Raw genomic sequence first — 28000 nt, 5'->3', positions numbered from 1 at the left:
CCCGGGCGGGTCTGGCACGGAAGCGGTAACTATGGAGAATATGGCGGAGGAGGAGCTGCTTCCCCTGCAGAAGGAGGAGGAGGTGGCCCAGGTCCTGATCTCGGCCCCGGACTCGGCTCGGGTCCCAGCTCCGGCCCCGGACTCGGCTCCGACTCCGGATTCGGCTCCGACTCCGGCCTCGGCTCCAGCCCCAGCCCCTGCCCTGGCTCAGGCTCCGGCCCTGTCCCCGTCCCTAGCCTCTGCCCCTGACGAGGCTGAAAGCAGTAAGTGCAGGAGGCCCAGATCTTTGTGCTGCAGGAAAAGCGAGAAAGTGCGTCTTACTGGGGAGGCCCTTCTTCAGTGGGATGGCTTTTATGGGGAAAGGCAGGTTTAGGGGAATGAGGGAGGCTGGAGGGACCCGTGTAGCTGGGCACTCGGCCACAGAATGGGAGAAGTCATGTCCATAGACCTCGCGGACGTTGCGATGAAGGTTATGGGGAGGCCAGGGGTGCTGCAAAATCAGTTTGAGGGCTTCTTTATTGATAGGGTTTTTTTTTTTTTTCCTGGTACACAGATAGGAAGTTATGCCTAATCGGGTAGTTTCCCTTAGCTTCGTCACCAAGCCCTGCAAAAATGTGACAGTAACCGAGGCAACCCGTGTTTACTGTAGTAGATCCTCGCTGCCAAGATTTAGAAATCATTGCTTTCAGCTAGCTTTTATGCCTCGACATACACAAGAAGATGGGATTTTCTATAAAAGCTTGCTAACAAAAAAGAATTTGAGGATGATGAGTAGTTTAATAGTCGACCAAATTATGGATATCTTCCCTCAGACATAAATACCAATTGAGTTTTGTACTTCATTCCATCAGAAGTCAGCTGTTGAAAATTAATAGCCTGTATTATTGTCTGTGTTTCTGAATATGTGTATTTTCTAAGTGGTGATTTATTGGACCATGAAGGACTTTATTGAGTAGCATTTTCTTAAGACTCTTCTGAACATTTTTTAAACGTTAGGTCTAAGAAAGTTTAAAAAAACATTTTATGATCCATAAGTTGACCCTTACGCTCTTTCTGTAACAAAACATCTTAAAATTCATTATCTTTCCTACTTCTAGGCTAGTTGTGAGTTTAATGTTATAAAACACTTGGATAGTAATTGTCTCATAGAATCATTTTGCAATTTTACAAGCTGTTATAGTAGATTTAAGAGTAGGGATGATCATGGAAAAGACAGGTAGGCCTTCCTCCTATAAATCAGCTGGGTAGGTGCAAATACAGCCAGTTGTTAATTTACCCACAACTGCATTGGGGGTGGAAAGGGTCCAGTCTCCTAAGTTATTCTCCCTACCTCACTTCTGTTTATATTAATTGGTCATGGTTTAGCAGCTTTAGGGAATGCATGCTTTCTCTACCTCCTCACCATCAAGCATATATTAAAACAGTTTAAGGAAATGTATTCATGTTTTCTATAATTTTCAAGTATGTAATTTGAGGAATGCAGTGTTTGAGTAACCTGGAAATGCATTACTGGGACAAATATGTGACAGTCGAGAAGTCTGAAATGCATTAGAAATACATATTAATTACATTTTAAGAATTATTTCTAGATGGTCTGCTTAGTCCTTTGAAATCAGTGGTAAGTAGGCAAGATGAAGATGTCTGAAATAGAATTGAAAATAGAGGAAAAGTGACAAAAGTTCTTAATGAAACTCCTAGCATTCTGGACTCATCAGATTTAATGTGATTTGTGTCTTCTGGATTATTACTCTGTTGCAAAAAGGTTGAGTAGATTCACGTACAGATTATCTGCTATCTACTATCTTGAAGCAGAAAGTGATTTCAAAGATACTCATGAGCATATCACGAATCTTTAGACAGCTCTTTGCAAGTGTTCTTCAGTAGTGGACCACAGGATTCTCCATTTTCTCTTCTAATTTACCAGGCCCCTTTCTCTTATTTTGTATCACTCAGTAGTTAGAATGATTTCAAAAAGCACATCTTTATATAGTACTGTATATCTTGTTTTATATACAGATCTTTGAACCATGGAAGCCAAAAGCCTTTATGATTACAAACAAAATAGTTCAGTTTATATATATGGATTTGTTACCTGAATTATCTGACCTGGCAATTAAAATGGGAAAAAAAATTTGCCTATTTAAAGGAATTATATCATAATTCCTTTGAACAATACCCAAGTTAATAATGTGTTGCTCTGATTTTCTCATGTAAAAATAAGGTAAAAATTTGTATTTTAATAAATTTGAGAATGGCTGATAGTGCTGACTTGAATTCCAAAATTATAGACACATTGTACTGCTGCATTCAAAAAGGTCAATGACTTAAAAATTTAACAAACTTTAGTGCCTGCCGTTTGCAAGTTATTGCATAGCTATTACAAAAATAAATAAGACCTAGCCCCTATCTTTTTACTACTTATTGATGGGGGAGACAGACAAGGACACAAATTATGCAGAAGGTTACACAAAGAAACTGGGAGTGAAGCTCAGAATGGAATTAGGCAGGACAATAACAGTGTCAAGAATAAAATTTAAAAGGCTGAAGGTTCTAAATTGTATAACCTAACCATATAGTGAATATTAGAGAGCCTTATGGTTTATCCCATCATCTCCTGTCCCGTTGAGGGTCTTTTCCTAACAGTTATCTCCGAGTCTCATGTGTTTAGTCTCCCACTTTGTAAATATACTTTTCCAAAATTTAGAGGTATGTCATTTGAAGTTTATGAAATATTTGAGAAACCTGAAAATGTGTTACTGAGACTCGTTTATATCTAGTCCAAATCCAGCCTGAACTCCAAATACAGCTGCCTACTGGACTTTACTACACAAATACCAGTAGTACATCAAAACCATTATGTCAAGAACTAAATCCCCCTTTTTCTCTTCCTTCTTTCTGCCATACGTGTTTTCTTCTTCCTTTATTGGTTAATGGCACCATTACTCTCAATGATACAAACTCAAAATCTTAGTCTCACTCGTGAATTTATTCCTCACCCTTACTTTTCACCCACGTTCCAAGTTCTTTGCTGCTTTACTTATTTTTAACCTTCTGTTCTGCACCTTTGCATTTCTCACCTCAATTATCGATTCTTGGAATGACACCCAGAGTTACCCTTCTGAACACATTCCCATCATATCATTCACTTCCTCAAAAACCCGGAAAGACTTAACATTGCCTAAAGAATAAGGGCCAAACTCGCTTGCATAAATTGTACGCCTTTTTTGATCTCTTCTACATTTTGGCTGCGTATTTTTTTACCAGCTTCATTCAGCCAGGGGTGGGATGGAAATGTCTATTTTTTGAATACCCCATGCCTTCATTTATGAAGCTACTTATATTTATAAAGCCCACCACCGATTCTCAACTGAATCAAATGCCTCTTCTTCAGTGAAGACATTCTCGAAAGGCACTTGTTGGAATTAATTACCCTTTGCTCTGTATACTTACATTATATTCACCCCAAGTATTCATTTCATTCTGCCTCGTGTTATAGTCAGTAGTTAAATCTCTTCTACCTGATTGAAAGTTCTCTGAAAATAGGAACATGGCTTTTGTTTCTTCAATGTTTCGTACAGAACAGAACACTTTTGTGGAATAGAAACACTTTTTTGTGGAAGTATATTGAATAATTAAATTTTAAAGCTGTGAGGTTACACAAATGTTTCTCCCCCCAACTTTTTGCATCCTGAGGCACACTTGCCATCTTATAAACTGAGTCCTAGCAGTGTTCCCCATCTAGATATCAGGGTGTTGGGCAAGAACAGACACTCTGTGAAGTGATAAAGAAAAAGAGAAATGGAATACAGATTTTTTTCTTTTTAAAAATTTTTTAAACACGTTAATTGTATATTTTGTTATATTTGGGGGGGAATATAGATGGTTAAAGCATAATTTTCTAATTCTTTTTTTAATTTTTTTTTAAATTTATTTATCTTTAGAGGGGAAGGGAAGGAGAGAGAGGGAGAGAAATATCAGTGTATGGTTGCCTCTCGTGTGTTCCCTGCTGGGAACTGACCTGCAACCCAGGCATGTGCCCTGACTGGGAATCGAACCACAATACTTTGGTCTGCAGGCCCGCGCTTAATCCACTGAGCTACACTAGCCAGGGCTTTTCTAATTCTTAAATTTTCCTTTCAGAAAGACACATCTCAATTCAAAGGCAGCTTGCTGACCTCGAGAAGTTAGCTTTTGAAACTGAAGATTTGGACTCTTCTAATTCACTGAACTCAGATAATCTCGATGCAGGTATTTCCATGCCGGTGGAGTTTTTTCCCTTAATTTCTAATGGTTTGTCATCTTTCAACTCATGAAAAGTCTAGGAATAGTCTTATATATTCTGTGGAGCTAGAGCAGTAGTACTGGTAAATATAACTTTTGTTCAGGAAACCGATAGTCATCTGTATGCAAAGGTGATGTGGGAATTAGTTACTTCACAACTGCTCTAGAAAATTGCTCTCATGGATAGATAAGAGTATATGTATTCTGAGTTAAAAATTGCATTTGGCTATGAATAATAAAACTCCCTGAAAAACATTGCCTTCAATAGTACGGAGGCTTATATTCTCACATGTAAATAAGTACCAAGGCGGGCAGTTCAAGGCTGGGACAAGAGCTCTACAATTCTGTCAACACCCCAAGCTCCTCTCTTTCTGATTTGCCGTCCTTGGTGCTTGGATTCCATCCATAAGATTACCTCATGGTTTTCTGAAGTACAGTGACTTTTTTTTAATCCTCACTCGAGGACATGTTCATAGATTTTAGTGAGAGAGGAAGGGAGTGAGAGAAACACTGATGTGAGAGGGAACCATTGATGGGTTGTCTCCCATATATGCCCCAACCTGGGATCGAACCCGCAACCTAGGTATGTACCCCAACCCAGGGATTGAACCTGCAGTTTTTTGGTGCGTGGAATGATTCTCCAACCAACCAACCGAGCCACCCAGCCAAGGCAAAGTAGGCTGAGTATTAATATGAAAGTAAATTGCATCGGGTAGTGGGCTGGGGTGGGGGTGGAGACAACTGTACTTGAACAAGAATAAAAAAAAGAAATACAAATTGTGTCTATACTTGCAGTGTGCTGTATACCAAAGGTATTTATTGGATTAAACTTTATTAAGTGGGCTCTTGATTACTTCTGTATATTTTTATTGTTTTAAATCTGAATTTAAAGTTTTAATTCTTTTGTACACTATCAAAGTTTTTATTTGAGGTACATTTGTAATTAAGTACGAGTTCTATTTTGATGATCCAGAGTCTTTTCAAGAATATGCTAATAAAGAAGGAAGACTTTACAAATTCAGTAATAGGGTACAGTATTTCTAGTCTTGCCTCCTGTCTCAGAATAGCAATTATACGCAATTCCTTCTACTGCTTTGGGTTCCTTCTTCCAGTTTTCTGATTCCACATATTTACTGCCAGAGTACTTATGCTCTCTTCCCAACGCCTGACCCTCTGAGAGTGTGACAGCTATATTTTTTCCCCTGTCCAAAGTACAGAGTGACTCTGCCAGGCATTCTGGCTGCAGGATATATTAGATTATCATTTCCTCATCCTTTCTGTTCCCAGTGGCAACAAAGATAGCAGCTAGCCACAGAGAGGGTGGTTTTAGGGTAAAAACCACTGACCCTAGGCTAGAACAATTGCTTTTAATTACCTGCTCAGTTAGGGTGTGACTTCTCCCTCAAGTTAGGAAAGACTTCTGAGAAGGTGGGGTGGGGCTGGGGAATCTCCTGTTACTTTTTTGTAGCTGAATCTAAGCACTTAACAGCTAGTGTATTCTGTGCTTCATTGGTTCTTTTTTTTCTTTTATCAGGGAACAAACAGGCTTGTCCATTGTGCCCTAAGGAAAAATTCAGAGCTTGTAACAGCCATAAGCTTCGTAGGCACCTTCAAAATTTACACTGGAAGGTCTCAGTTGAATTTGAAGGTTAGTATTTATATGCTTGCTACAAGTGCTATAAATGAAATTCAAGATTTGGTACAAGTTTTTGCATTTAGTTGTGAACTTAATGAAATATTTAAAGTTTAAAATTATGAGGGATTCATATCCCTCTTTTTAATGTGTTGATTGATATTGCTCTCTAGGCAATAGCAGTTTAAGGCACAAATGGTTTAGTTTGTCAAATATTTATTAAGCCTCTGTTCTGTGCTGAGTACTCTGTTTGACCCTGGAGGTCCACATTTTGAACAATGTCGCCCAAGGAAAAGTCAAGTTGGCAGTGAATAGATGATAAAAATTGAGTTCTAAAGAAGCTCAGTGGCTAATCCAAGATAGTCTTGGCAAAACCAGTATTCAAACTTGGATCTCCTCTTTGTTTTTATACTATACCATATATAACAAGTAAATTAAGGCAATCTCATTTAAATAAATGATGACATTACAAATAAAGAATAATCCCAGTTATCCTTATAAAATTTGCTAATAATTTTAGTGAAAATTGAATATCTGAAAAACCGCGATATGACGAACAGCCATTCCTTATTCCTTATTCTAGGTTACAGAATGTGTATCTGTCACTTACCCTGTCGACCAGTGAAACCGAATATTATTGGAGAACAGGTAATCAGATGTTAGATTTATTTTTAAATTCAGCCCTCTTTAAAGAAGGTGTAATTTTTACTTTAAAACTATAATGTTCATATTCAGCAGTGAGGTTCACTTTAAGATTTTGTGTGAGCGCTTTCAGATTATCATAGGAGGAAAAATAGGAAATGCATGGAAAAAAGAGTTGCTCTATTGAATTGTTTTTGTAGTTCCAATTTCAGTCAGCTAAATTGCTGTGCTCAAAAGTAAAATTAACTTACTTACTAATTTTAGAATGGAGAATTTAAAAAAGTAATTTTTCTTTCAAAATCAATTTTGATCATGGAATGAGAGCCTTCAATTTCTGTGATTTAGTGAACATCTTAGTATGTGTTGATTCATTCTCACCATCCTCCCTATGCCCTTCCTTTTAATTTGTCAAAGGACAGAATAAGAAATTTTCTGAAATCTTTGATATCTTTTTTCTGTAAGTACATATGTCCATTTTAGAATAGGTTTGACCTTTGGGGAATAAAAATTATGAAATATTTTTAGTGATATTATCCTGAATACATATTAGTTTAACGACTCTTTATTATTAATTTTTCATCGGGATCACTAAAAAGAGTAAAGTGCTGATTCCAAAAAAAAAAAAAAAGTGACGTGCTGAGGCAGGGAGGGGAATATTTCTTCACCAATAGTAGGACAGTTCTGGGTCCATGCACCTTATGCGAGATATTTTGAATATGAAACTCACAGTACTAAAAGGAATTCTGTGCAGTGTTCCTGAATATTCTTTGCTTGCCATCTGATATCAAGTAAATAGGAAGAAGCATCAAAAGTAGGAAAGAGCCATTGGAGTAGTCTTTTGGTTCCCAGCTATGTGAGAAATTATAAAGTGAGAATTTTTTACTTGGAAAAAATAGATTTTTCATTATGTCTCTAAAATTTGGTTTGCTGGAACTAGCTCAGATTTCTAGAAATTTTGAAAGCTGGTTGTTAAATGTAGTTCATCGTTAAAAATTAAGTTATATAAACTTAAAAGTGCATAAGTTATATTAAAAGCTAAGATAATGAATACTCAAAGCTCACTATTTCCTAATAATTTTACTACATTTTTCTATTATCTGTGCTCTTAAAGTTATTTATGTAATATCTACACGGTAGTAATGCTGTCTTTTCCTAAATACACTCAGTGATGTCGCACTGGTAGCTTGAAATCTTTCACAATTGTAGCTTGAAATTATAGAGTGTTTCTTCTTGAAAGTGTAGAGTGGTTATACTACACAAATTTGCAAACACTGATAAATCAGGACTTTATTTTCCTGGAGAGCCAGTTAAACATGTACTACTGCACCGCTTATAAGTGCTGCTTAGAGAAAAGAGGATACAGTTATTTGCTGATTAGAATGAATGGGGAACATCTAAAAAAATTAAGTTGCAGCCTATTGTAAAGTAAAATTTAAAAGCATATGTAAATATAAGTAAGGAAGTAAAGATCCCTTCAGTCACAAGGCAAAATTAATACTATCATCTATACTATTAAACTCAACATACTAACATGTAAATTTGCACCCTTAAACAAACTTCTACTTCATTGTCTTAGTAACTTATTTAAATACTCTGTTTGATAGACATCCAGTAAAATGGGCGCCCATTATCATTGTATCATTTGTTCAGCAACAATCACCAGAAGGACTGATATGCTAGGACACGTGAGGCGCCATGTGAATAAAGGAGAGACTAAATCCAGGTATATTGCTGGTAAGTCACACAATCTCATTAACATGTTAATAAGTAAATCCTTAAACAATGGTCCAATTCTTTTTAGACATCAGGGAGATAAAGAGTTACTTAACCTAAATCACTTAGTTAATTACTACTTTATTACTTCAGGTTTTCTTTTCTTTCTGTGAGGCCCCCACCAACATTTATCTGTCCTCAGTTAACAGGTACATTTAACACAGGTAGAAAAAAAGCAACTGATGTTTAAGTAAGTGTTGGTATCTTAATGAAAGAGTGAGTGTAGGGTTATATTACTACCGTGGCTCCTGCACAAATAGCTGTTATACTTACTGTTGGAACACACTGGAGAGAAGAGGGAAAATGACATAAAGACCATCGATTATCCTGAGTGGTATCAAGTTATTGGTAGTTATCCCTGAGGGAGCCCTTCTCAAGAGTTAAGCATTAAGCCCCTCCCTCCCTAAGGCATCTGCTGTGTACAATGAGTTAATTCCTTTTCTGTCTGTCTAGAATGGTGTTATATACCTTTCTCTTAAGAGTTGAAAAAAAAGGCGCTGAAATAATTTTCTGTAGACATTAATTTTCTCACAGAATCTGTTTTGAGAAAGGCTGATCTTGTGAGGTTTGTGGTACTGCCACTTTGGTGGCTACAGAAGAATGGAGAGCACAGCGCCAGGAAAGGTTACTATTTTGGGGCATCGTGAGAAGAGAAATAGGGTTGTCGTTTACCTACCATGCTGATATAATCTCATGTATTTGTTCCCACACATATTACATATGTCCCATTTCTTAAACATGTAAAGCAAATGTATATAAATACATCAGTATTTCATTTGAGTTTGGAACTAAATTATTCTAATGTATATTAAATGTAGAATCTCTTTCCCCTTCATATCTGTTTGAATGTAATTTGTGATTTAAGTCATAATTATGAGAAAGTGTTCTGAAATCTAGCAAGTTCAGGAAATACGTTGATTCTTTGTCATCCATGCTGGCTGATGAAGTATAATCATACAGAGATAGTGCTTTTGTGATCATTATCTCACAATAACATATAGCAGCCAACCTGTGTAAACATAACATAGTATTCAATGAGTAATAAAGGTGCTTCAGGATTCTTCAACTATCTTAGGTTCGTTGTTCTTTTTCTGCTTTTTTTGTTTGTTTTTAGGTTGATTGTTCTTAACAAGGTATCGTGTATTGATGTACTGATCTGTTAGGCAGTTCAGATTTCACATTGACAAACTTTAATTCACTAAATACTCAACTGAGTACTACTCCTTTCCAGAGACAGTGCTGAATAGATCAATTTTTAACACCTACACAACTAATTACATTAACAGATGATTATAAAGGAAAGTTATTTTCTAGATGTGTATTGTTTTAGATATTTAAAATTATTTTGTATTTAACTAGAAATCTTTTTTCATCTTAGCTTCTGCTGCTAAACCACCTAATGAAATTTTGAAAGAGGCAGACACAGATGTACAAGTTGGTCCTAACTATTCCATACCTCAGAAAACAGATTCCTATTTTAATCCCAAAATGAAACTAAATCGGTAAGCTAAATTACGAAAAGTGTCATGTGATATTTTAAATCATTCCAAATGTACCCTCTCTTAATCCTTATGTTCTAATGTAGCAAGTTGTCACCCGTGTGCCCCAGCACACTGGTGTGCCCAGGAATTTTTAAAACCTGCAATACCTGACTAGTTAGTTGGGGTATTGACCTCTTTTCCCTTAGATTGTCAAAAAAAAAAATGACAGTAGCCTGTTCAACAATAGCCATCTGGTGCTAATCAAAATCATACCTATTTTTTGTCAGATTGGCAAAAATAGTTTTTTGATGTGCCACAGAATGTTAGTAATTAGTTTAATGTGTGCCATGAGATGAAAAAGGTTGAAAATCTCTGTTGTCATGTATTGAAATTTAAAACTAGGTACAGAATGAAAATGATCTATTTTAATGTTTTCTCAGACCAATTTCTTCCTCAGAAAGTAAAGTAGACCTAACTTTGTATAATTAATGAGCAGTGCTTTTGTGGGTGGATTTTATTTACAAAACTTGTTTCTAAAATCATTATTCATGGTGAATGCTTGTTAGCAGGACCCAATTAGCTTCATAGTTTAATTTCACAAATTTCTAGTTTTCATGCTATTAAATAGTAGTATGTTGTTAGGCTTGTTTCCAAATAGGAACACCAGTTCTCACTGGCCCTTTCTTTTTCCTCATATTCTTAAATAAAATAAAATCTATAATGACAAAGCCATGGTAGAGAACAATTATTTCAGATTATTATTTTTTCTTCTAGGCAACTGATATTCTGCACTTTGGCTGCTCTGGCTGAGGAACGGAAACCTTTGGAATGTCTGGATGCCTTTGGAGCCACTGGTAAGTCATGAAGCTTTCTCAGAACCCGGCTTTGTCAGATTTGTACTGTATTTTTACTCAGAAAATGTATGCGGACATCATAGAATATTTTAATATTTTAATGTAAGATTTTAATATAAAAAATTGAAGATCCCAGGTAAAGTTTTTTAATGTAAGATTTTATTTTAATACAAAAAAATTGGAGATCCCAGGTAGAATTTTTTTTTTACTGTGGAAAAATTTCTAATATATAAAAAAGTGGACGGTATTAATAAATGAATCCCTTTGTCTCCTCACTCCACAAATCACCAACTCATGCTCAGTCTTGTAACTGTTTCATGTGCTTATCTCAGACTCATATCCCCACCCTTTCAGCCATTGTATTGAAACATCACAGATGTCATTTCGTCTGTAAACATTTCAGTTAGATCTCTGAAAGATAAGGACTTTGATACCAGTACTATACCTTAAAAATTAAGAATAATTCTATAATATCCTTAAATGTTTACATGTGCCCAACTATCTCAGTTTCTTACTATCAAATCAGAATCCAGACAAACACTATTTCAGTTGTTTAGTATGTCTGCCAAGTCTCTTTTCCATCTGTTACTGTCGTGTGTGTGTGTGTGTGTGTGTGTGAGAGAGAGAGAGATAATTATTTGAATGTCAGTCCTCGTCTTGTTCCTGATCTCAGAGGAAAAGCTTTCAACTTTTTACCATTAAGTATGATGTTAGCTGTGGCCTTTATTATGTTGAGGTACATTCCTTCTATACTTGCTTTGTTAGTTTGATCATGAACGGATGTTGAATTTTGTGAAATGCTTTTTCTGCATCTATTGATATGATCATATGATATTTATCCTTTATTTGTTAACTGATTGTCCTTTATTTGTTGGCTGAGTTTTGGATGTTGAACTCTCCTTGCATCCTTGGAATAAATCCCACTTGATCATGGTGTGTGATCCTTTAACATATTGTTAAATTCAGTTGGCTAATATTTTGTTTAGAATTTTTGCATCTATGTTTATCAGGAATATTGGCCTGTAATTTTCTTTAGTGTCTGTGTCTCATTTGCTATCAGGGTAATTTCTTCTCATAAAATGAATTTGGAATGGTTCTTTCTTCTATTTTTTGGAAAAGTTTAAGGATTGGTATTAACTTTTATTGGAATATTTGGTTGAATTCACCAACGAAGCTGTCTGGTTCTGGACTTTTATTGGGAAATTTTTGGTTATTGATTGAATTCCTTACTTGTAACTGGTCTGTTCAGATTTCTGTTTCATTCTGATTTAGTCTCAGTAGTTAGTGTGTTTCTAGAAATTTATCCATTTTTTCCTGGTTGTCCAATTTGTTGACATGTAATTATTTATACTAGTCCCTTATGAGCCTTTGTATTTCTTTGGTATCAGTTATAACTTTCTCTCATTTCTGATTTTGTGTCCTCTTTAAAAAAATTTTTTTTTAGTCTCTTTCATTTAGTTTTGCTGTACTTTTTTGTTATTTCTTTTTCTTTATTAACTCTGGGTTTTATTTGTTCCTTTTCTAGTTAACTTAAAGTGTAAAGTTAGGTTGAGAGTTTTTTGTTTCTTGAGGCAGGCATTTGACTTAGAGCCACTTTTGTTGCATACTATAAATTTTGACATGTGACATTTTCATTTGTCTCAAGGTAGTTTTCGATTTTTAATTTTTTTCTTTGACTCATTGGTTTTCAGTAGCATGTTGTTAAATCTACACATATTGGTGAATTTTCCACTTTCCTTTATGTAATTTTCTGACCACTGTGGTCAGAAAAGTTGCTTGATATGATTTCAGTCCCCTTAAATTTATTAAGATTCATTTCGTGCCCTAAACTGTGATCGCTGTTAGAAGATGTTCTATATGCACTTGAGAAGAATGTGTATTCTGTTGCTTTTGGATGAATGTCCTATAAGTGTCTGCTAAGTGCATCTGCTCTAATGTGTCATTTAAGACTCATGTTTTCCTACTGATTCTGTCTTTGGATCATCTATCCGTTGATGTATTGAATAAGTGGAGCATTATAGTTTCCTATTATTGTATTGCTGTTTCTCCCTTCAGATCTGTTAATATTTGCTCTGTATATCTATTTCGGTGCTCATATACTGTGTGCATGAATATTTACAAATGTTCTGTTTGTTGGATTGACCTCTATGATTATGTAGTGGCCGCCTTTGTCTCTTATTACAGTCTTTGTTTTGAAGTCGGTTTTGTCTGATACAAGTACAGCCACTCCCCTCTTTCTTTTGGTTTCCATTTGTATGGACTGTCTTTTCATCCCTTCACTTTCAATCTGTGTCTGTCCTTGCATCTAAAGTTATTCCCTAGGACACAGCATGTAGATGGATTTTGCTTTGCTTTTTTTATTCATTCAGCCACTCTGTGTCTTTTGATTGGAGGATTTAGTCCCTTTACATTCAAAGTAATTATTGATACACATGTACTTATCACCATATTAAATTGTTTTTTAGTTTTCATAGTTCCTCTTTGTTATTTTCATCATCTCTTGCTCTTTTTCTTTGGGGGTTGATGACTTTCACTAGTGACATGCTTATATTCCTTTTTTCAATCTTTTGTGTATTTACTCTAAGTTTTTGCTTTGTGGTTACCCTTGAAGCTTTTTCTGTAACAATCTATTTTAAGTTTAATAGCAAGTTAAGTTCAATCCCATTATAAAGCTCAACATTATTACTATCCTTCAACCCATTTTTTGTTTTCAATGTCACATTTTACATCTTTTTATCTTGTATAACCCTTAATTATTATAATTGTTGTTATTTTTACCTGTTTTGTCTTTTAACCTAGCTTTACGTGTGATTAATCTACTATCTTTACTATATAATTACCTTTCCAGTGGGATTTAATCTTTCTTGTGTGTTTTTCTTACTAGCGATTTTATTTGAACAGAGATCATAGAAAAGTTTTGTAAGAAATAGTAATGAAATTCCATAAGACATTTTTTGTGATAACTTTTCTTCAGAGGCTTTGTAGTGAGAAAACAATTACTTATGAAATATTAAAATTTTGAAGTAATTTCTTTGTTATTTATAGAATCATATTCTATATTATTATACTACTTTTGTTTTTTAATTGTTACAATTTAGAACCTTTTTTTCCTTCCCATTTCTCCTAAGGGATAATGGGATTACAATGGGCAAAACATCTGGGAAATGCAGTCAAGGTTACAATTAATGACTTGAATGAAAACTCCGTGACCTTGATTCAGGAAAACTGCCATTTAAACAAATTAAAAGTGGTGGTGGACAGTAAGGAGAAAGAAGAGACTGATGAAGTTCTTGAAGAAGGAGAGGAAAAACTTGGTAATATTCAGGTGACCAAAATGGATGCCAATGTATTGATGCATTTGAGATCTTTCGATTTCATGTAAGTGGGAAAAAGTTGCTTTTTATTTATTTCAGTTAATACAGCTTTTTGTTCTAGCAGTGGCCTAAGGAATGCAATAAGAACATTTTCCAGCATTTGAAATGCAGTGCCTAGGCCTGACAATTTTCCTTTTAAGTCTGATCTATTTTTGCATATCTAACACATCTTATGATCATTTTATTACTTTTAAAACAGAAGTCTCTATTTCAAATAGATTTATAAAGTACTTTTGAACTAATGGAATTTTGTCACTAGAAACAATGACAGTTATATAATTTTGGTTACAAGGATGATTTTAAATATGCCTGTGGTTCCTTCTGATTTCAGACACCTAGACCCTTTTGGAACATCAGTGAACTATCTCGATTCTGCATTCAGAAATGTAAGAAACCTCGGCATAGTGTCAGTGACTTCTACAGACATCAGTTCTTTATATGCCAAGGCACAACACGTCGCCCGGCGTCACTACGGCTGTAACATCGTCCGAACTGAGTACTACAAGGAACTAGCAGCCCGAATTGTTGTGGCGGCACTGGCGAGGTACCGAGTTGCCAACAGGGTACCTCCTGTGTTTGGTGTATGACAAAAACAGATCTGAGAAGCGCTTGTCTTATTTTTAAATATGTACAAAGTAGAAATTCTGTATTCCATATCTGTAATCTTGATTTGCTTGGTAATCTTATACTATATTTTTTTAGAATTTGATTTGAAAGCTTGTGCCTAAAATATTTACTCTCCAATTAAAAATGTTATTAGAATAATGTAGTATTAAAAAGATAAAAATGGAAAGTTAATTTTAAATCAGTTATTTCAACAATGTAGGGTAGATGAGAGGCTAGCATAATGAGAAGGAAAGGCAAAGATTATTTTTAAATAATTAGAAATAGTCATTGTTTTATGTTCGTTTCATCTAATCCTCTTTAGTGAACAAATAATTTATAAAATGATGGCTTGCCCTGGCTGGGTAGCTCAGTTGGTTAAAGCATCATCCGGATACACCAAGGTTGCAGGTTCAAAGCCTAGTCAGGGCACATACAAGAAACAACCAATGAATGCATATAAATAAGTGGAACAACAAATCAATATTTCTGTCTCCCTCTCCCTCACTTTCTCTCTCTCTTAAATAATAAGTAAAAAAATATATGTGTATAAAATAAGATACAGTGATGGCTTACTAACTTGATTCTGCAAAATGATCTTACCTATAAAGTTGTCTTATCAGGATTTCCAAACAATTGAGGAAAGCAAGTTTTCTGAGCCCCTTTTATTCAGAGTATTATGCTAGAAGAATAATATAACAATGTAAATGGACATCAGAAGTAATGGATGATCAGCCAGCTGACTTAACACTCGTCTCACGGCATTTAGGTTGGATTTTCTACCTCAGCATAAATAGATGGTTAGACTTCATAGACCTTAAGGGTTATTCCTAATTAATTGAAAACTCTGATGAGCAGTTTGTACATTTCTACTTAAAAATGCTTATAACCTAACAAATTCAAGTTAATACATGTGAGCTGAGTTTAGTGTGTAACACTCAGTAAACATTGCTTGGAAGAAGGTTTTATAGAAAATACAGATGAAAAGGAAGAAGGGAGACACTGGAAACCAGAGACTAGAGCCCGATTGAGAGAATACCCTGAGGGAAAATGTCTAGTTACTAAGACGCTGGCTGGCATCATTATGTCCTATCTTTCAATTTGTGCAAAAGCTACAGTAATGACCTTTTAAAAGCACTGCTACTGAGAACTGAATTTGCCTTCTTTTTCCCTTTACCCACCCATCATTTAATACTCAAGTTAATATTTGTCAATATAACATCAAACAGAAAAATGGTAAGCACACAAAATAACTTCACATTTCTTTGCAGAGCTGCAGCTCGATGTAACAAAGGCATAGAAGTGCTGTTTGCAGTGGCCCTGGAACATTTCGTCTTGGTGGTCGTGAGAGTTTTGAGGGGGCCTACTTCTGCAGATGAAACAGCCAAGAAGATCCAATATCTCATCCATTGTCAGTGGTGTGAGGAGAGGATTTTTCAGAAGGATGGTAATATGGTAGAAGGTAAGTCAAGTTTCTTTTGACTGTATATTGTGTTTAATTTATGTATGGTCCTCCAATATGTAAGCCTTCATCACATCCCTAATTATACATATTGTCCTTTGATTTGAAAGACGACAGCGCTGACTTTATTTCCTTTACTGGATTTCCTTTCATCAACAGACAAGACATTCGTGTGAGTTTAGTAAAGTTATTTACTCATGCTATACAATTTACACTCGCTAGTCCTGCCCTCCGTTATTGAAGCATCTAGAAATAACTTAGTTTTACTGTGACTAATTTTAGGAACATAAGTCAGATTACCTCTTTGTCTAGACTCTTTCAAATCATTAATTTTATTTTATTTTTTTTAAATCATGTATCTGACTTATTATTTTTTAAAGATTTTATTTATTTATCTTTAGAGGGGAAGGGAAGGAGAGAGGGAGGGAAACATCAATGTATGGTTGCCTTTTGTGCGTCTCCTGCTGGGAACTGGCCTGCAGGGAACCGGCCTGCAACCCAGGCATGTGCCCTGACTGGGAATCAAACCACGATTGTCCCATTTGCAGGCCCGTGCTCAATCCACTGAGCTTCACCAGCCAGGGCTCAAATCATTAATTTTATAAAAATAACTTTAATGTTTCTGGCTGAATATAAAGCTGTCAGTTATAAAATTCATTCAGTAAACATTTACTGAGCTTCTACTATATGCCAGGCCTGGGAACCAAGGACAATTTTTGTCGCTTATGCCTTCATAAAGCTGTTTTTAGTTTTGCTTTTCTAGGCTATAGAAACAGTTGCCCATTGTTTTCTTAGGTTCTTGGCATTTTTTAGTATGGATTTTTAAGAACTCATATAAAAAGTTCTTTATATATTAGACTTAATCCCTTGTGATAGGAGTTACAAATAGTCTCATTCTGTTGCTCAGGTTTGCAAATCCATTTCTTTAATCTTTGATAGTTTTTCTTTGTCGCCATTTGAAGTTAAGAGAATGTTTATGTATTCTGGATTTTGTCTATAGTTAGAGTAAGCTTTCTATTCAAGGTAGGTTACATTTTATTGATTTGTCTACCTTTTTACCAGTGTAAATGTGAGAATACCATCTCTTTCTTATACTCAAGTCTCACATGCATTTGAGTTTGTTTCTGGATTTTCTATTCTGTTCCAGTGGTTGGATGAATATTTACTCATCTCTACTACACTTTTTTACATACAGTTTTTTGGGTTAATATCTGTCAGTGCAATCCCTTCTCAAAGCTCTACTTTCAGGCCCTGGCCGGGTAGCTCAATTACTTAGAGTATCACCCTTATACAGGGCACATACAGGAATCAACCAATGGCCCTGGTTGGTGTGGCAAGGTGTATTAAGCACCAGCCTGCTGCCCGAGAAGTCACCAGTTCAGTTCCCAGTCAGGGTACATGCCAGGGTTGTGAGCCAGGTTCCCAGTTGGAGGTGTGCTAGAGGCACCTGATCGCACATCCATGATGTTTCTCTCCCTCTCTTTCTCCTCCCTTCGCCTCTCTCTAAAAGTAAGTAAATAAAATCTTTTTTTTTAAAGGAAAAGAACCAATGAATGCGTAAATAAGTGGAACAACAAATTAGTGGTTCTCCCCCTTCCTCTCTAAAATCAATCAATAAATTTTTTAAGTCTATTTTCAGAGTGTTCCTGGGCCTCCCAGACTGATACTGAGCGCATATATTAATTACACAAAAAATGAATAAGCCATAATAAATAAAGGATACTGTTGTGGTTTTGAAGCCTGCTGAGAACCTAATGCGCTTTCCATTGGCCCCTTTGCCACGGTGTCACCTGGTAAAAGGGCGGAGGGCCCGTGCCAGGCTCCTTCTCCAGTTTCCTTTGGTGCTCTCCGGTTCCAGCCGGGGTGAGATGCTGGTCGCCTACCGTGGTGTCCTTCATTTCCTACTTCACTGTGTTTTATTAAGATGTTGAATTTTGTCATATTTTTTCAGCATTTGTGGAGATTATATGGTATTTCTCCTTAGAGCTATTAATTTGATTAATTCTAATAAGATTTCCCAATATCAAACTGTTGTTACTTTCTAGAATAAACTATTTAGTGAGGAAGTGTTCTCAATATAGATTCTGTTTGCTAAGGTTTTTAAGGTTTTTTCTTTCAATACTTGTATAGTTTTCCTGTTTTAGGTTGGGTTTTGGAATCAGTTTAAACTCCCTTCAGAAAGACTTTGGGACTTCCCCTCCTTTTTTTCAGTGCTTGGCGACTGTTTAACTGGCATCAAGTTCATTAAAGGCTTAGCTCTATTCACCCAGCTCTTCTGGTTGACTCACGTAGAGTTGAGCCAAGCAGGGTCTAATGTTCCCTTTTCATTCCCTTGGTTTCTGTGGTTACAGTCTCATTTTTTTAAATTTTTAATATTTGTCCTTTCTGCTTTTTTTCCTTAACTTCATTAGATACTGTTTTATCTATTCTATCATTGTTTATTTGTTACCTTAATGTTTACTTTTGTAGTAGTAATATGTATATTTCGGTAATTTGGATTTATTGGTCAAACAATATACTTTGGCTTCTTGCTATCATAAATGAGGTCATTGGCTTTCCATTTTTATTTCCGACTCTTTGTTCTTTATACCATTTGTGTTATTAGAATGTGTTCCATTTATATTGTTTTGCCAATATAATCTGCATATTAAATATATTCAGATCATCATCAGCCTTCTGGCCATAATTTCTCTACTCATTTCTTAGTTGGTTAAATGTACTTTTAGTCAAGAGGGTTCGTGGGGAAAATGCTCCTTGCTCTCATGCGTGTTCATAACTCATCATTTATGGCCTTTGTACTGAAAGGGCTTACAGCGTTTCTTTGAGTGCCTCGTTAAAGTTCTTAAGTCTTGTATCACTGAACATTAATGTCATTTTCCTTCTTCCATGTGACATGATCATTTGTCTGGCTGCCCAAAGGAAGGTTTATTTTTGAAACCCAGCACCCCGACTCTGTCTGTCCTGTCAGGATCAGTGTTTCTGGGTCATGGTGTACCTTTCATCATGTAGTTCAAATCCTTCATTTCCAGAAAGGGCTTTTAAATGTATACTTAACTCTGAGACTGGTCTTACCTTTGTACTGTTATTCCTGTGCTAGTCTCCTTGGCCTGTATTCTTTTAACTTCATTTTATCTCTAAAAATGCTCAGAGAGATTTCTGGGGGGGGTTTGTTGTTGTTGTTCATGTATTGGTCCTTTTTTAAAAAAAATATTTTTTAGAAAGGGGAAGGGAGAGAGAAACAGAGGGAGGGACACATCAGTGTGTGGTTGCGTCTTGCACGTCCGCTACTGGGAACCTGGCCTGCAACCCAGGCGTGTGCCCTAGACTAGGAATCGAACTGGTGACCCTTTGATTTGCAGGCCGGCACTCAACCGCTGAGCCACACCAGCCAGGGCCATGTATTGGTCCTTTTATCATTATGAAATGTCCATCTTTAACTCTGTGGCATTTCTTATCTAAAAGCCTGCATTATCTAGTATTAATATGAATACCACTCTTGTATTTATGATTTGCATAATATATTTTTCTCATCTTTTTACTTTCAATCTGAGTGTGTTATTGGAACCTACCTTTTTATTGAATATTTAGTCTAATCATTTTTTTCTGCCTTTTGATGAGGTTTTAGGCCATCATATTTCATGTAATTATTAAAATAGTTGGCTTTTATAATTGGTTCATGTCTTTTTCTGTTCCTCTTTTGTTGCAGTCTTTAGTATTGAACAGATATTTTTAGTGCTATTTTCTGTGTTGTTGGTTTTTTTTAAGATTTTATTTATTTCTTTTTACAGAAAGGTGAAGGAAGAGAGAAAGATAGGGAGAGAAACATCAATGTGTGGTTGCCTCTCACATGGCCCCCACTGGGGACCTGGTCCACAACCAGGCATGTGCCCTGACCGGGAATGGATCTGGTGACCCTTTGGTTTTAGGCCAGCACTCCATCCACTGAGCCACACCAACCAGGACCTGTGTTTATTTTTTACCTGTGTGTTTTTCAGTTACATTTTTTTCTTAATGGTTTCTCTAGGGATTACAATATATGTCTTTAACTTTCTTTGATGTCAGGTTAATAATGAGGTAAGACTGGCAAAATTTAGCAACTTTGCACAAATACAATTCTCTCCTTCCCTCCTAAGCTAATTTTGTCTTACATTAATTACATTTATATACACTTAAAACAACAATACAGTATTATTTTTAAGTGCACAATCTTACGAATTCTCAAGTAAATTAAGAAACACACACACATCTTTCATAGTTACCCACACAGTTACCTTTTATTATATTTTTGTCTCTCTCTGTCAGAGTACGTCTCAAATGTCTTTGGTTGTCCCCACGGAAAGTTGTCTGGAAACACTCGGGACAGGCAGGGATTTTACTGTAATGAGAAGGCTCCAGTCTGCCTTTTCATTAGAGGTACCCCTTCCCCCCTTGCCAATAAATATATATATAGGTCTTTTCTGTTGAATTGGTAAGTTTTTCTAGAGAAGAATCTTCCGGTCTTCTCTCAGCTTTCAGGAACCATAGTGGTGAAGGAGACTGGAAGGTCTGACCATTACCCACTCCTTTCCTTCATTCCTCTCTCTGGTATCTGTGACTAATGCCCCTGGTTTTATGTCCTCAGCGGTTCAGCGTCACCCAAAACTAACTGATCTCTTGGGATGGGGAAGACACAGGAGCCTGCCTCTGGGTGTTAGAGAGGAACTCCTGGTTTTTCACCCAGGCCTCCTTTTCGCAGTCCCAGCCTCTGACCCCCAGAGACAGTCAAAGTCTCCGTGCGCAGCCTTCGTGGGCCCTGCGACGCCAGGGCGCTTGCTTTTCTGTTGGCAGCCTGCCCGCCCGTTCCAGGCGCAGGTTCAGCCCCGTCCGGCCTGAAAAATCAGTTACTCCTTGTGTATCTGAGTCCCACTTCTAAAATTTTATTGGCATTTCTCATTTCTTTTACCTCTTCTTTCATTTTGTTTATCATTGGAGTTTGAATTGTACTCCATTGCTCTCATTTCAACCATGCTTTAAAAGACAGCAGGGACGGAGTGGGTTCAAGTCACTGCATTTAAATAGAAGTCTCAAGAGTTTTGAATGCCTCCTCTGAAATTGCCTTTGTAGTCTATATACCAGTGACATGGAAACACTAGTTTCCCTTCTTTATCTTTTCATTTTCTGCTGTTCACTTGAGAGGGAATTTGCTGATGCCGACCCAGCACCGAGAAACCCTGGGCAAGGGGCTTGAGGAAAGACGGGTGAGGAGGGCGGGAGCATTTTGCACAGTGCGTCACGAAACAGCCTAACACAAATTCACGTGTGTGCTGCCTGCCCGTGGGAAGTGGGTGTAACTGACTGACTGTCGATGTGAATCGCCCTCATTTGGGTAATTCTGCCTGTAATATTTGTAACTTATTTCATGGTTCCAGGGAAGTCTTCTTGAATATATTCATAAAATGTTTAAGGACATAGTTCTCAACAAAGCTAATCAATGACAGCTCTTAAGGCTTACAGTTACATAATACTGAAAAGTAGACCTGGAAAAGACAGTGCCAGAGACCTGTTAAGTAAATCTAAAATAAGCTCTCACGCTGTGTATTATGCCTTTAATTGCATTGAATAATGCTGATGGACAGCAAGCAGCTGTGGGCCCGTGTCCCTGCCGCCACAGCCCTGAATATGCCTGGGACTGACGACGGGGTCCGGCCCTCTGACAGTGCCGTATTTGGCTGCCTATAATGTGCACCCATGTTTTTGTGCACATTGTACATGGCGTTGTCATACCCATGGTACGTAATCATTATACCCATGTGTAATGCACATCCTTATTTCTCCCTCAGAAATTTGGGCAAGAAAGTGTACTTTTTACATTGCACAATATGCGGTAACTGATCCACCCAGAAATAGCCTGGTAAAAATTAATTGGAGACCGAGTCTGATTTAAAAATGACTAACTGAAAAAGTTCATGCTAAAATATTGCCCCATTTTGGAAACCAAGTATGTCCCCAATTGCCTTACAATTCTGTCAGGCTTCATTGCTCCCTAAACTGAATGAGAGTCTTCTAGCCTATGTTTCTGGGACTGATTATGAATCAGGTCTAGGAAAGAGTAATTTGTTTTCTTCCTAGTTGTGGAAGAGTTAATATGAGCAGTGTGTTTCGTGCATAAAGATTTGTCAAAGTTATCAGCCTTTTCACATAAAATGTATACATCTTATTGTGTGTAAATCAGCTGACTTTAAAATACGGATATGTGTGGACTTTATAAGACTTTCTCTTAAATAATTTTGTGTAGTAACTAAGTGTTAGTAAACGGCCTCTAATAAGCTGTTTGATATGGATTTCTATAATTTCTCTTCTACTTTAATCCTCTGTATAATTGAGATTTTTGCAAAAATACTTAGCATAATCCTTGGCACATAGTAGATTCTCAATATACAGAAGCTGCAAATTATTAACGTAACAGTTACTACTGCGGACACTGTCATGTCTGCTCTGGTTTTTCTTTCTTTTCACAGAAAACCCATACAGACAGCTGCCCTGTAACTGTCACGGAAGCATGCCTGGAAAGACAGCAATAGAACTCGGACCTCTGTGGTATGTGTGCCAAAGCTTAACAACATATTCAGAATTGATACACGTATTGGTTTGGTTGCTGACTTTTGATGATGTATGGTAAAAGACAAGGCCCCGGCCAGGTGATGGCGCAGTTGGTTAGTGTCAGTGTCTTCCCAGTAGGCCAGTGTCGCGGTGTGATCCCAGGTCAGGGCACATGAGAGGCCACCAGTGAAGCCATAAATAATGGAACAACAAGTCCATCTCTCTCTCCCTTTCTCTTTCCCCCTCACCTCCCTCCCCCCCCATCCCTCCTTCCTTCTCTCCATCCCTCTCTCTAGAAAATAAAAAAACAAAAACAATTAAGAGAAGCAAATTTTGATTGAACTTTTTTTAAGTCAAGGCAAATAATTATGACTCTTCTTCCTCTATGAACCTTAGGTGCTGGCCGTTTTCAGATTTCTCTATACCACTCTCCCCCATTTGTGGGCGGCGCCGAGAGACAGTGGAACTAGAGAAGCCTGAGGGATCTGCTGACTTGCTAATTCATTTCTGAGTACTAACAATGAGCCTTTTTTGGTTGATAAATGTAGAACTCTAGGGTGTGGTTATAAAGTGTCACAATAACTTCATAGAAGAGTCAGCTAATGTAAAAGGTCTTCGAGGAATTCATTTTAAGAAAGGCATATGAGAGAGTCCTTTGTTTTAGGGAAAAGTTGTTAAGTTGGGCCCCAACTGCAAATTTTTAATGTATGTGTACTTTGCATCATTAATAACTAGAGATTGGCAACAACATTGTGACAAGAATCATTGCAGATTTCTACCTCATTAATTTACAGGATCAAGGTGTGGCCATCCACTAAACCTAAAAATTAACCAAAATGGTAAAACTGTGCTGATGCCCATTTTAATATCTTTATCCCATGTTTTTTTAATTCTAGTTAATTTTTTTTAATTTTAATTGAATTTATTGGAGTGACATTGGTGAATACAATTACATAGGTTTTAGGCATACATTTCTGTAATAGATCATCCGTGTATTACATTGTGTTCACCACCCCATCTGTACCCTTAGACTGAGAACATCCAGCCAGCCCTATCTTCTGCTGATACTGCTTCTCTTACCTATATCATCTGCTACATGTTAATCCTGCTCACTGACCTCAGAACTAGGGAAATGAGCCCTGGCCAGGTAGTTCAGTTGGTTGGAGCATCGTCCCAATATGCAGAGGTTGCATGTTCTATCCTTAGGGCACGTACAAGGATGGACCCATGAATGTACAAATAAGGGGACAACAAATCAATGTTTCTCTCTCTAAAACCAATGAAATATTAAAAAATTAAAACAAAAACAACTGGAGAAATGAATTATTCTTAACAGACTGCTGGATCCAGAAGGAAGATCTTCTGGCCCAACCCGCTCATCTTGCCAATGAGAAAATTAGGACACAGCATTATTAATTATTAAGTGTTGGCTAAAACTGACCTCCAAAACTTAGCAGCCCAGAAGGCAGGTTTTCTCCCTCCCGGGACTGAGTTCCAAGTCCTGGGAGTCAGGCCTTAGGATTTCCTCACTCAAAGCCGGAGTCATCTCTCTACTCTCATCCAGATTCTCTTCCCCTTTCCCGACCTCCAGCCCAAAGTCTGCGTCCTCATAGAAGTTTCTCCCTAGTGCTTTAACCCAAGTTATTTCTGAATTCCCTTATAGCATTACATTGATCCCTCATTTGACACTTGAAGTCACATACCTTTCCACATGCATGTGCTAACCCCGATAATAACTGCTACCACTCATTAAGTATACTGTGTCGTGGAGATTTTATGCCTACCATCTCATTGAATTTTCCCAAGTTTGTGAGAGGTTTTACCTTCCATTTTATGATGAAGGATATGAGACTCAAAAGCAGTAATTATTCAAGATTACACAGCTAGTTAGTGGTAGAAGCCAGGAAGGGAATCCAGGTTTATCGGAGCTGGGATTTCATATTCTGTACATCACAGCTGTGATTCTCAATGAAATGGGAGGCGTGCCAGCCACCCCTGGGCCGTTCTCCTCTGTTTGACCATGAACACGTGGAATCGATCGATTTACTCTCACCGACAGGGACGTGCACGGTGAAAGCCTACGCACCGTGTCCCCGTCTGCGTTTCCAGGCTTTCCGGGGTGAACACTGTGTTTTATACCTGGGCGCATCCTCCAACCTCAGTGTAGCCAGGGCTCCATGTCTCGTGAGGGCTCGGCGAGCTCCTGTTGATTTACCTGTGAACAGACTCTCCTCCACTGATCTCACCAGTGGAGAGAATTGACGGGATGAAAAGGAATGGGGAAACAGTAAACAATTCTTCGTTAAATCATAAATTCTTTTTAGTTTCCGTGTAATTAACTATATGTCTTAGTTGTGGTTAAATTATGGAAGCTGATTTTTACAACAGTGAACATGACTCTCAAACCCAATTCTCTGTATTTTCTTGTTTTGTTTTGTTTTTTAGGTCAAGTTCCCTCTTCAATACTGGATTTCTAAAAAGAATGCTAGTGGAGTCTCTTCACCATGGTTTAGATGACATTCAGCCCCTAGTAAAGACGTTAATCTTCGAGTCCGAGTGTGCCCCTCAGAGTCAGTTTTCTGTTCATTCGCCTTCAAACCCCAACAAGCAAGGTAACTCATTTGAAAATCCGTTTACCAGCTTGCAAATGGATTACCAAAGTGCTTTACCGCACTTGATGCTTTAATCAAAGGCAGCATGAGTATTGTGCTTTAAATCCCCTCTAATGAGTCTGATCATAATTTGGTTGTGAAATTTGATTTTTTTAAAAGAGTTTATTTATTTATCTTTAGAGGGGAAGGGAAGGAGAGGGAGAGAGAAATATCAATGTGTGGTTGCCTCTCGTGAGTCCCCTGCTGGGAACTGGCCTGCAACCCAGGCATGTGTCCTGACTGGGAATCAAACTGCGATCGTGTGGTTCGCAGGCCGGCGCTCAATCCACTGAGCTACACCAGCCAGGGGATAATATATATATTTTTTAATTTCAGTAGATTAAAGTACCAAAAGTTAGTTGTGATTTTATTACCCTCTATCTGCTTTCTTGAAAGAGAAATCTTGGGGAATTTTGAGTGGCCAAAGTTTTTGATACTATCCATTGAGACACAGAAACTAGGTTTTACACTTAACACTCATTGAAACTAGGGGGGTTTTTTATGTTTTCCTGGCCGTTGACCCGAGGGTGAGCCTGCTAGACATCCTAGCGTTTCTCCTCAGTCATGAGAAGCAGCAGCGGTTGCAGAGTTAAAATGCAGTTCTTGCCATTTTGCCACAGAATCTCTCATATATTCATAAAAGCTGTATGCATGTAATTTAGTGAGCTTTTATTTAAATTTTGAATTATTAGCACTTTATAAAATATTTTGTTTTTATTTTAGAAGAATGTGGTGTGTTTATTAAAACTACAGATGACACCACAACAGATAATTACATTGCACAAGGTATGTATGGATCCGTGTGTGCATGTGTACAGATGCATGTATCGGTGCAGAAAGGCAGACAGCAAGACGGAGAGGTTTCTTTGGTAGCCTGCTTGTTTACATGGACTCTGTTCGCATTTCTACTACATGGAAATCCCTTTGAAAGAACTGTAAGATCAAATTCTGTTTGAGTAAAAATTAAAATTCTTACTCTTTTAAACTTTCTCATCAACTTATAATACATAGCAATTCCACTGATTAACCAGAACACCTATTCCGTAGCCATAAGAATTTATTATATGGCCTTTCTTGTAGTTTGGGATGTGTGCATACTTCAAAATGTGGTTGTATTTAGGCATTGCAAATTCATATTAAAAGGCTGTTCAGGTTTATGTCGGCAGTGCCTTAATATCTGTGGTTTTGTTTTGCTTTTTAAAAGACAACTTGAGATTCTAATGTGTGTTGAATACAGGTAAAAGGAAGAAAATAGTGTTAAGGTTGAAAGAGCAGAGGATTATAATTACAAGCTGTAATCTTGTATTAGTTGGTCAGTATTTTAGTGTTCCTCTTCAAAGACAAGAAAAGTTCAACTGTTAACAGCGTGTGGTTTAATGACTGCTGTTTGCTCTTTCTAATAGTCATGTTCGTTTGGCACCTTCAGCTAATGTACTAACATTCAAATCACTAAAACCATTTATTCCACTTAATTTCTCTGTCAGAAGTAAGAAAACGGCAGTATGGCAGACCATCATGAGCATTAGACTTCACAGTAACTTTCTTCTTTTGTTGTTGGGGAACCTTGGCCAGGTTTGGTGACCACTGAAGACCTTCTGTTTATCAAACATCAGCATTCAGTAGGGAGTACAGCCACACAACGGAAGGGCATTATCCCAGGAATTAAGACTATAACCTGGGAAGAGGTTTACACACATGAAAGGCCTGCGTACATCCCACAGTAAAAGTGACAGCACTCAGTGGAACTAAGGAGCACAAAGCCCTGGCAGCAGTGACGCCTGTGAGGCGACCGGCCCAGAATTCACAGCTTTCTATGGGAGGTGGAACTGGACTTGAGACTTGAGGTTGAAGAAGGTAGAAAGTCCAGTTCTGACTCGGCAAACAGTTATATACTAAAGTTACATCAGTAAGGGATAGTGAAAATAAGAGTATTTTATTCTCACGAGTTCTCCAGGAATTAAGATTGGATAGATTGAAATGGTGTTTCAGAGAATTTAGACCTGAGATGACATGTAGTTATAAAAGCACTTGGTATGTAATGTTTAAGAAAATGCTAAGTGTGTGTGTGTTTCAGGAAAAAGAAAAGGTAGTGAAACAGTCACCAGTTTAGCCAAGAAGCAGAAGACTGACGTCAGTGCTGAACATCCTCCGTTTTATTACAACATCCACAGACACAGCATTAAAGGGATGAACATGCCCAAGTAAGCAGGCCAGTGAATGGCAACGTGTGAATTTTGTATTTGAATGATTGTGATCTAAATAAAAACACCACCTCATTCCTTTTTCTTTCCTGGCCGCAGGTTAAAAAAGTTTCTGTGCTATCTTTCTCAAGCAGGCTTTCGAGTAAGCCGAACTCATTTTGACCCCATGGGTGTCCGTACAGACGCACCTCTGATGCAGTTTAAGTCCATTCTTTTAAAGCACAGCACTCCCACCTACACCGGAGGACAGTCGGAGGGCCCTGTCCCGTCAGCACCAGAAGACTCGGTGGCTGACAGGGTGGAGGCGGCAGTGACTGACAAAGCGGAAGCGAGCAGCTGTAGACGATGGTGAACGTGGAGGCTTCATTCCCAGGTGTCTGTATAGCTGGCCTGAGTTCTCTATACCACCTGTAGTTCTTTTTTTATTCTTCCAAGTCAGTGGTGTAAAAATAAAATAAAGATGTGC

General features: G+C 37.4%; 1 protein-coding gene across 2 annotated transcripts; it reads left to right on the top strand.

Moving 5' to 3' along the window:
* Nucleotide 1: 1 nt before the first annotated feature.
* TRMT1L (tRNA methyltransferase 1 like) lies at nt 2–28000 on the top strand. Of its 2 annotated transcripts, XM_037145697.2 has the most exons (15): nt 2–263; nt 4141–4248; nt 5816–5929; nt 6498–6562; nt 8161–8290; nt 9708–9831; nt 10585–10664; nt 13793–14042; nt 14370–14582; nt 15913–16103; nt 22601–22679; nt 25128–25294; nt 26057–26119; nt 27408–27534; nt 27634–28000. In XM_037145697.2, exons 1-15 carry the CDS (start codon nt 32–34, stop codon nt 27884–27886), a joined length of 2196 nt encoding a protein of 731 aa, XP_037001592.1. In that variant the 5' UTR covers nt 2–31; the 3' UTR covers nt 27887–28000. The 2 variants fall into 2 exon arrangements, with proteins under 2 accessions (XP_037001592.1, XP_037001593.1); XM_037145698.2 differs by lacking the exon at nt 26057–26119 and having other exon boundaries at nt 27634–27999.

The sequence above is a fragment of the Artibeus jamaicensis genome, unplaced genomic scaffold (assembly GCF_021234435.1).
Source record: "Artibeus jamaicensis isolate MK-2021 breed Jamaican fruit bat unplaced genomic scaffold, CSHL_Jam_final contig_2170, whole genome shotgun sequence".
Classification (NCBI taxonomy): Eukaryota; Metazoa; Chordata; class Mammalia; order Chiroptera; family Phyllostomidae; genus Artibeus; species Artibeus jamaicensis.
The sequence above is the reverse complement of the archived record's forward strand: the minus strand, read 5'-3'. Positions and strand labels throughout refer to the sequence as shown.

What these genes read in the sequence shown, in the direction of transcription:
- TRMT1L (XM_037145697.2), top strand. Translation starts at nt 32, where the DNA reads ATGGAGAATATGGCGGAGGAGGAGCTGCTTCCCCTGCAGAAGGAGGAG. An exon ending in CGAATATTATTGGAGAACAG is followed by an intron (nt 6,563 to 8,160) that starts GTAATCAGATGT and finishes TCTGTTTGATAG; the next exon opens with ACATCCAGTAAAATGGGCGC. An exon ending in GGATGGTAATATGGTAGAAG is followed by an intron (nt 16,104 to 22,600) that starts GTAAGTCAAGTT and finishes TTCTTTTCACAG; the next exon opens with AAAACCCATACAGACAGCTG.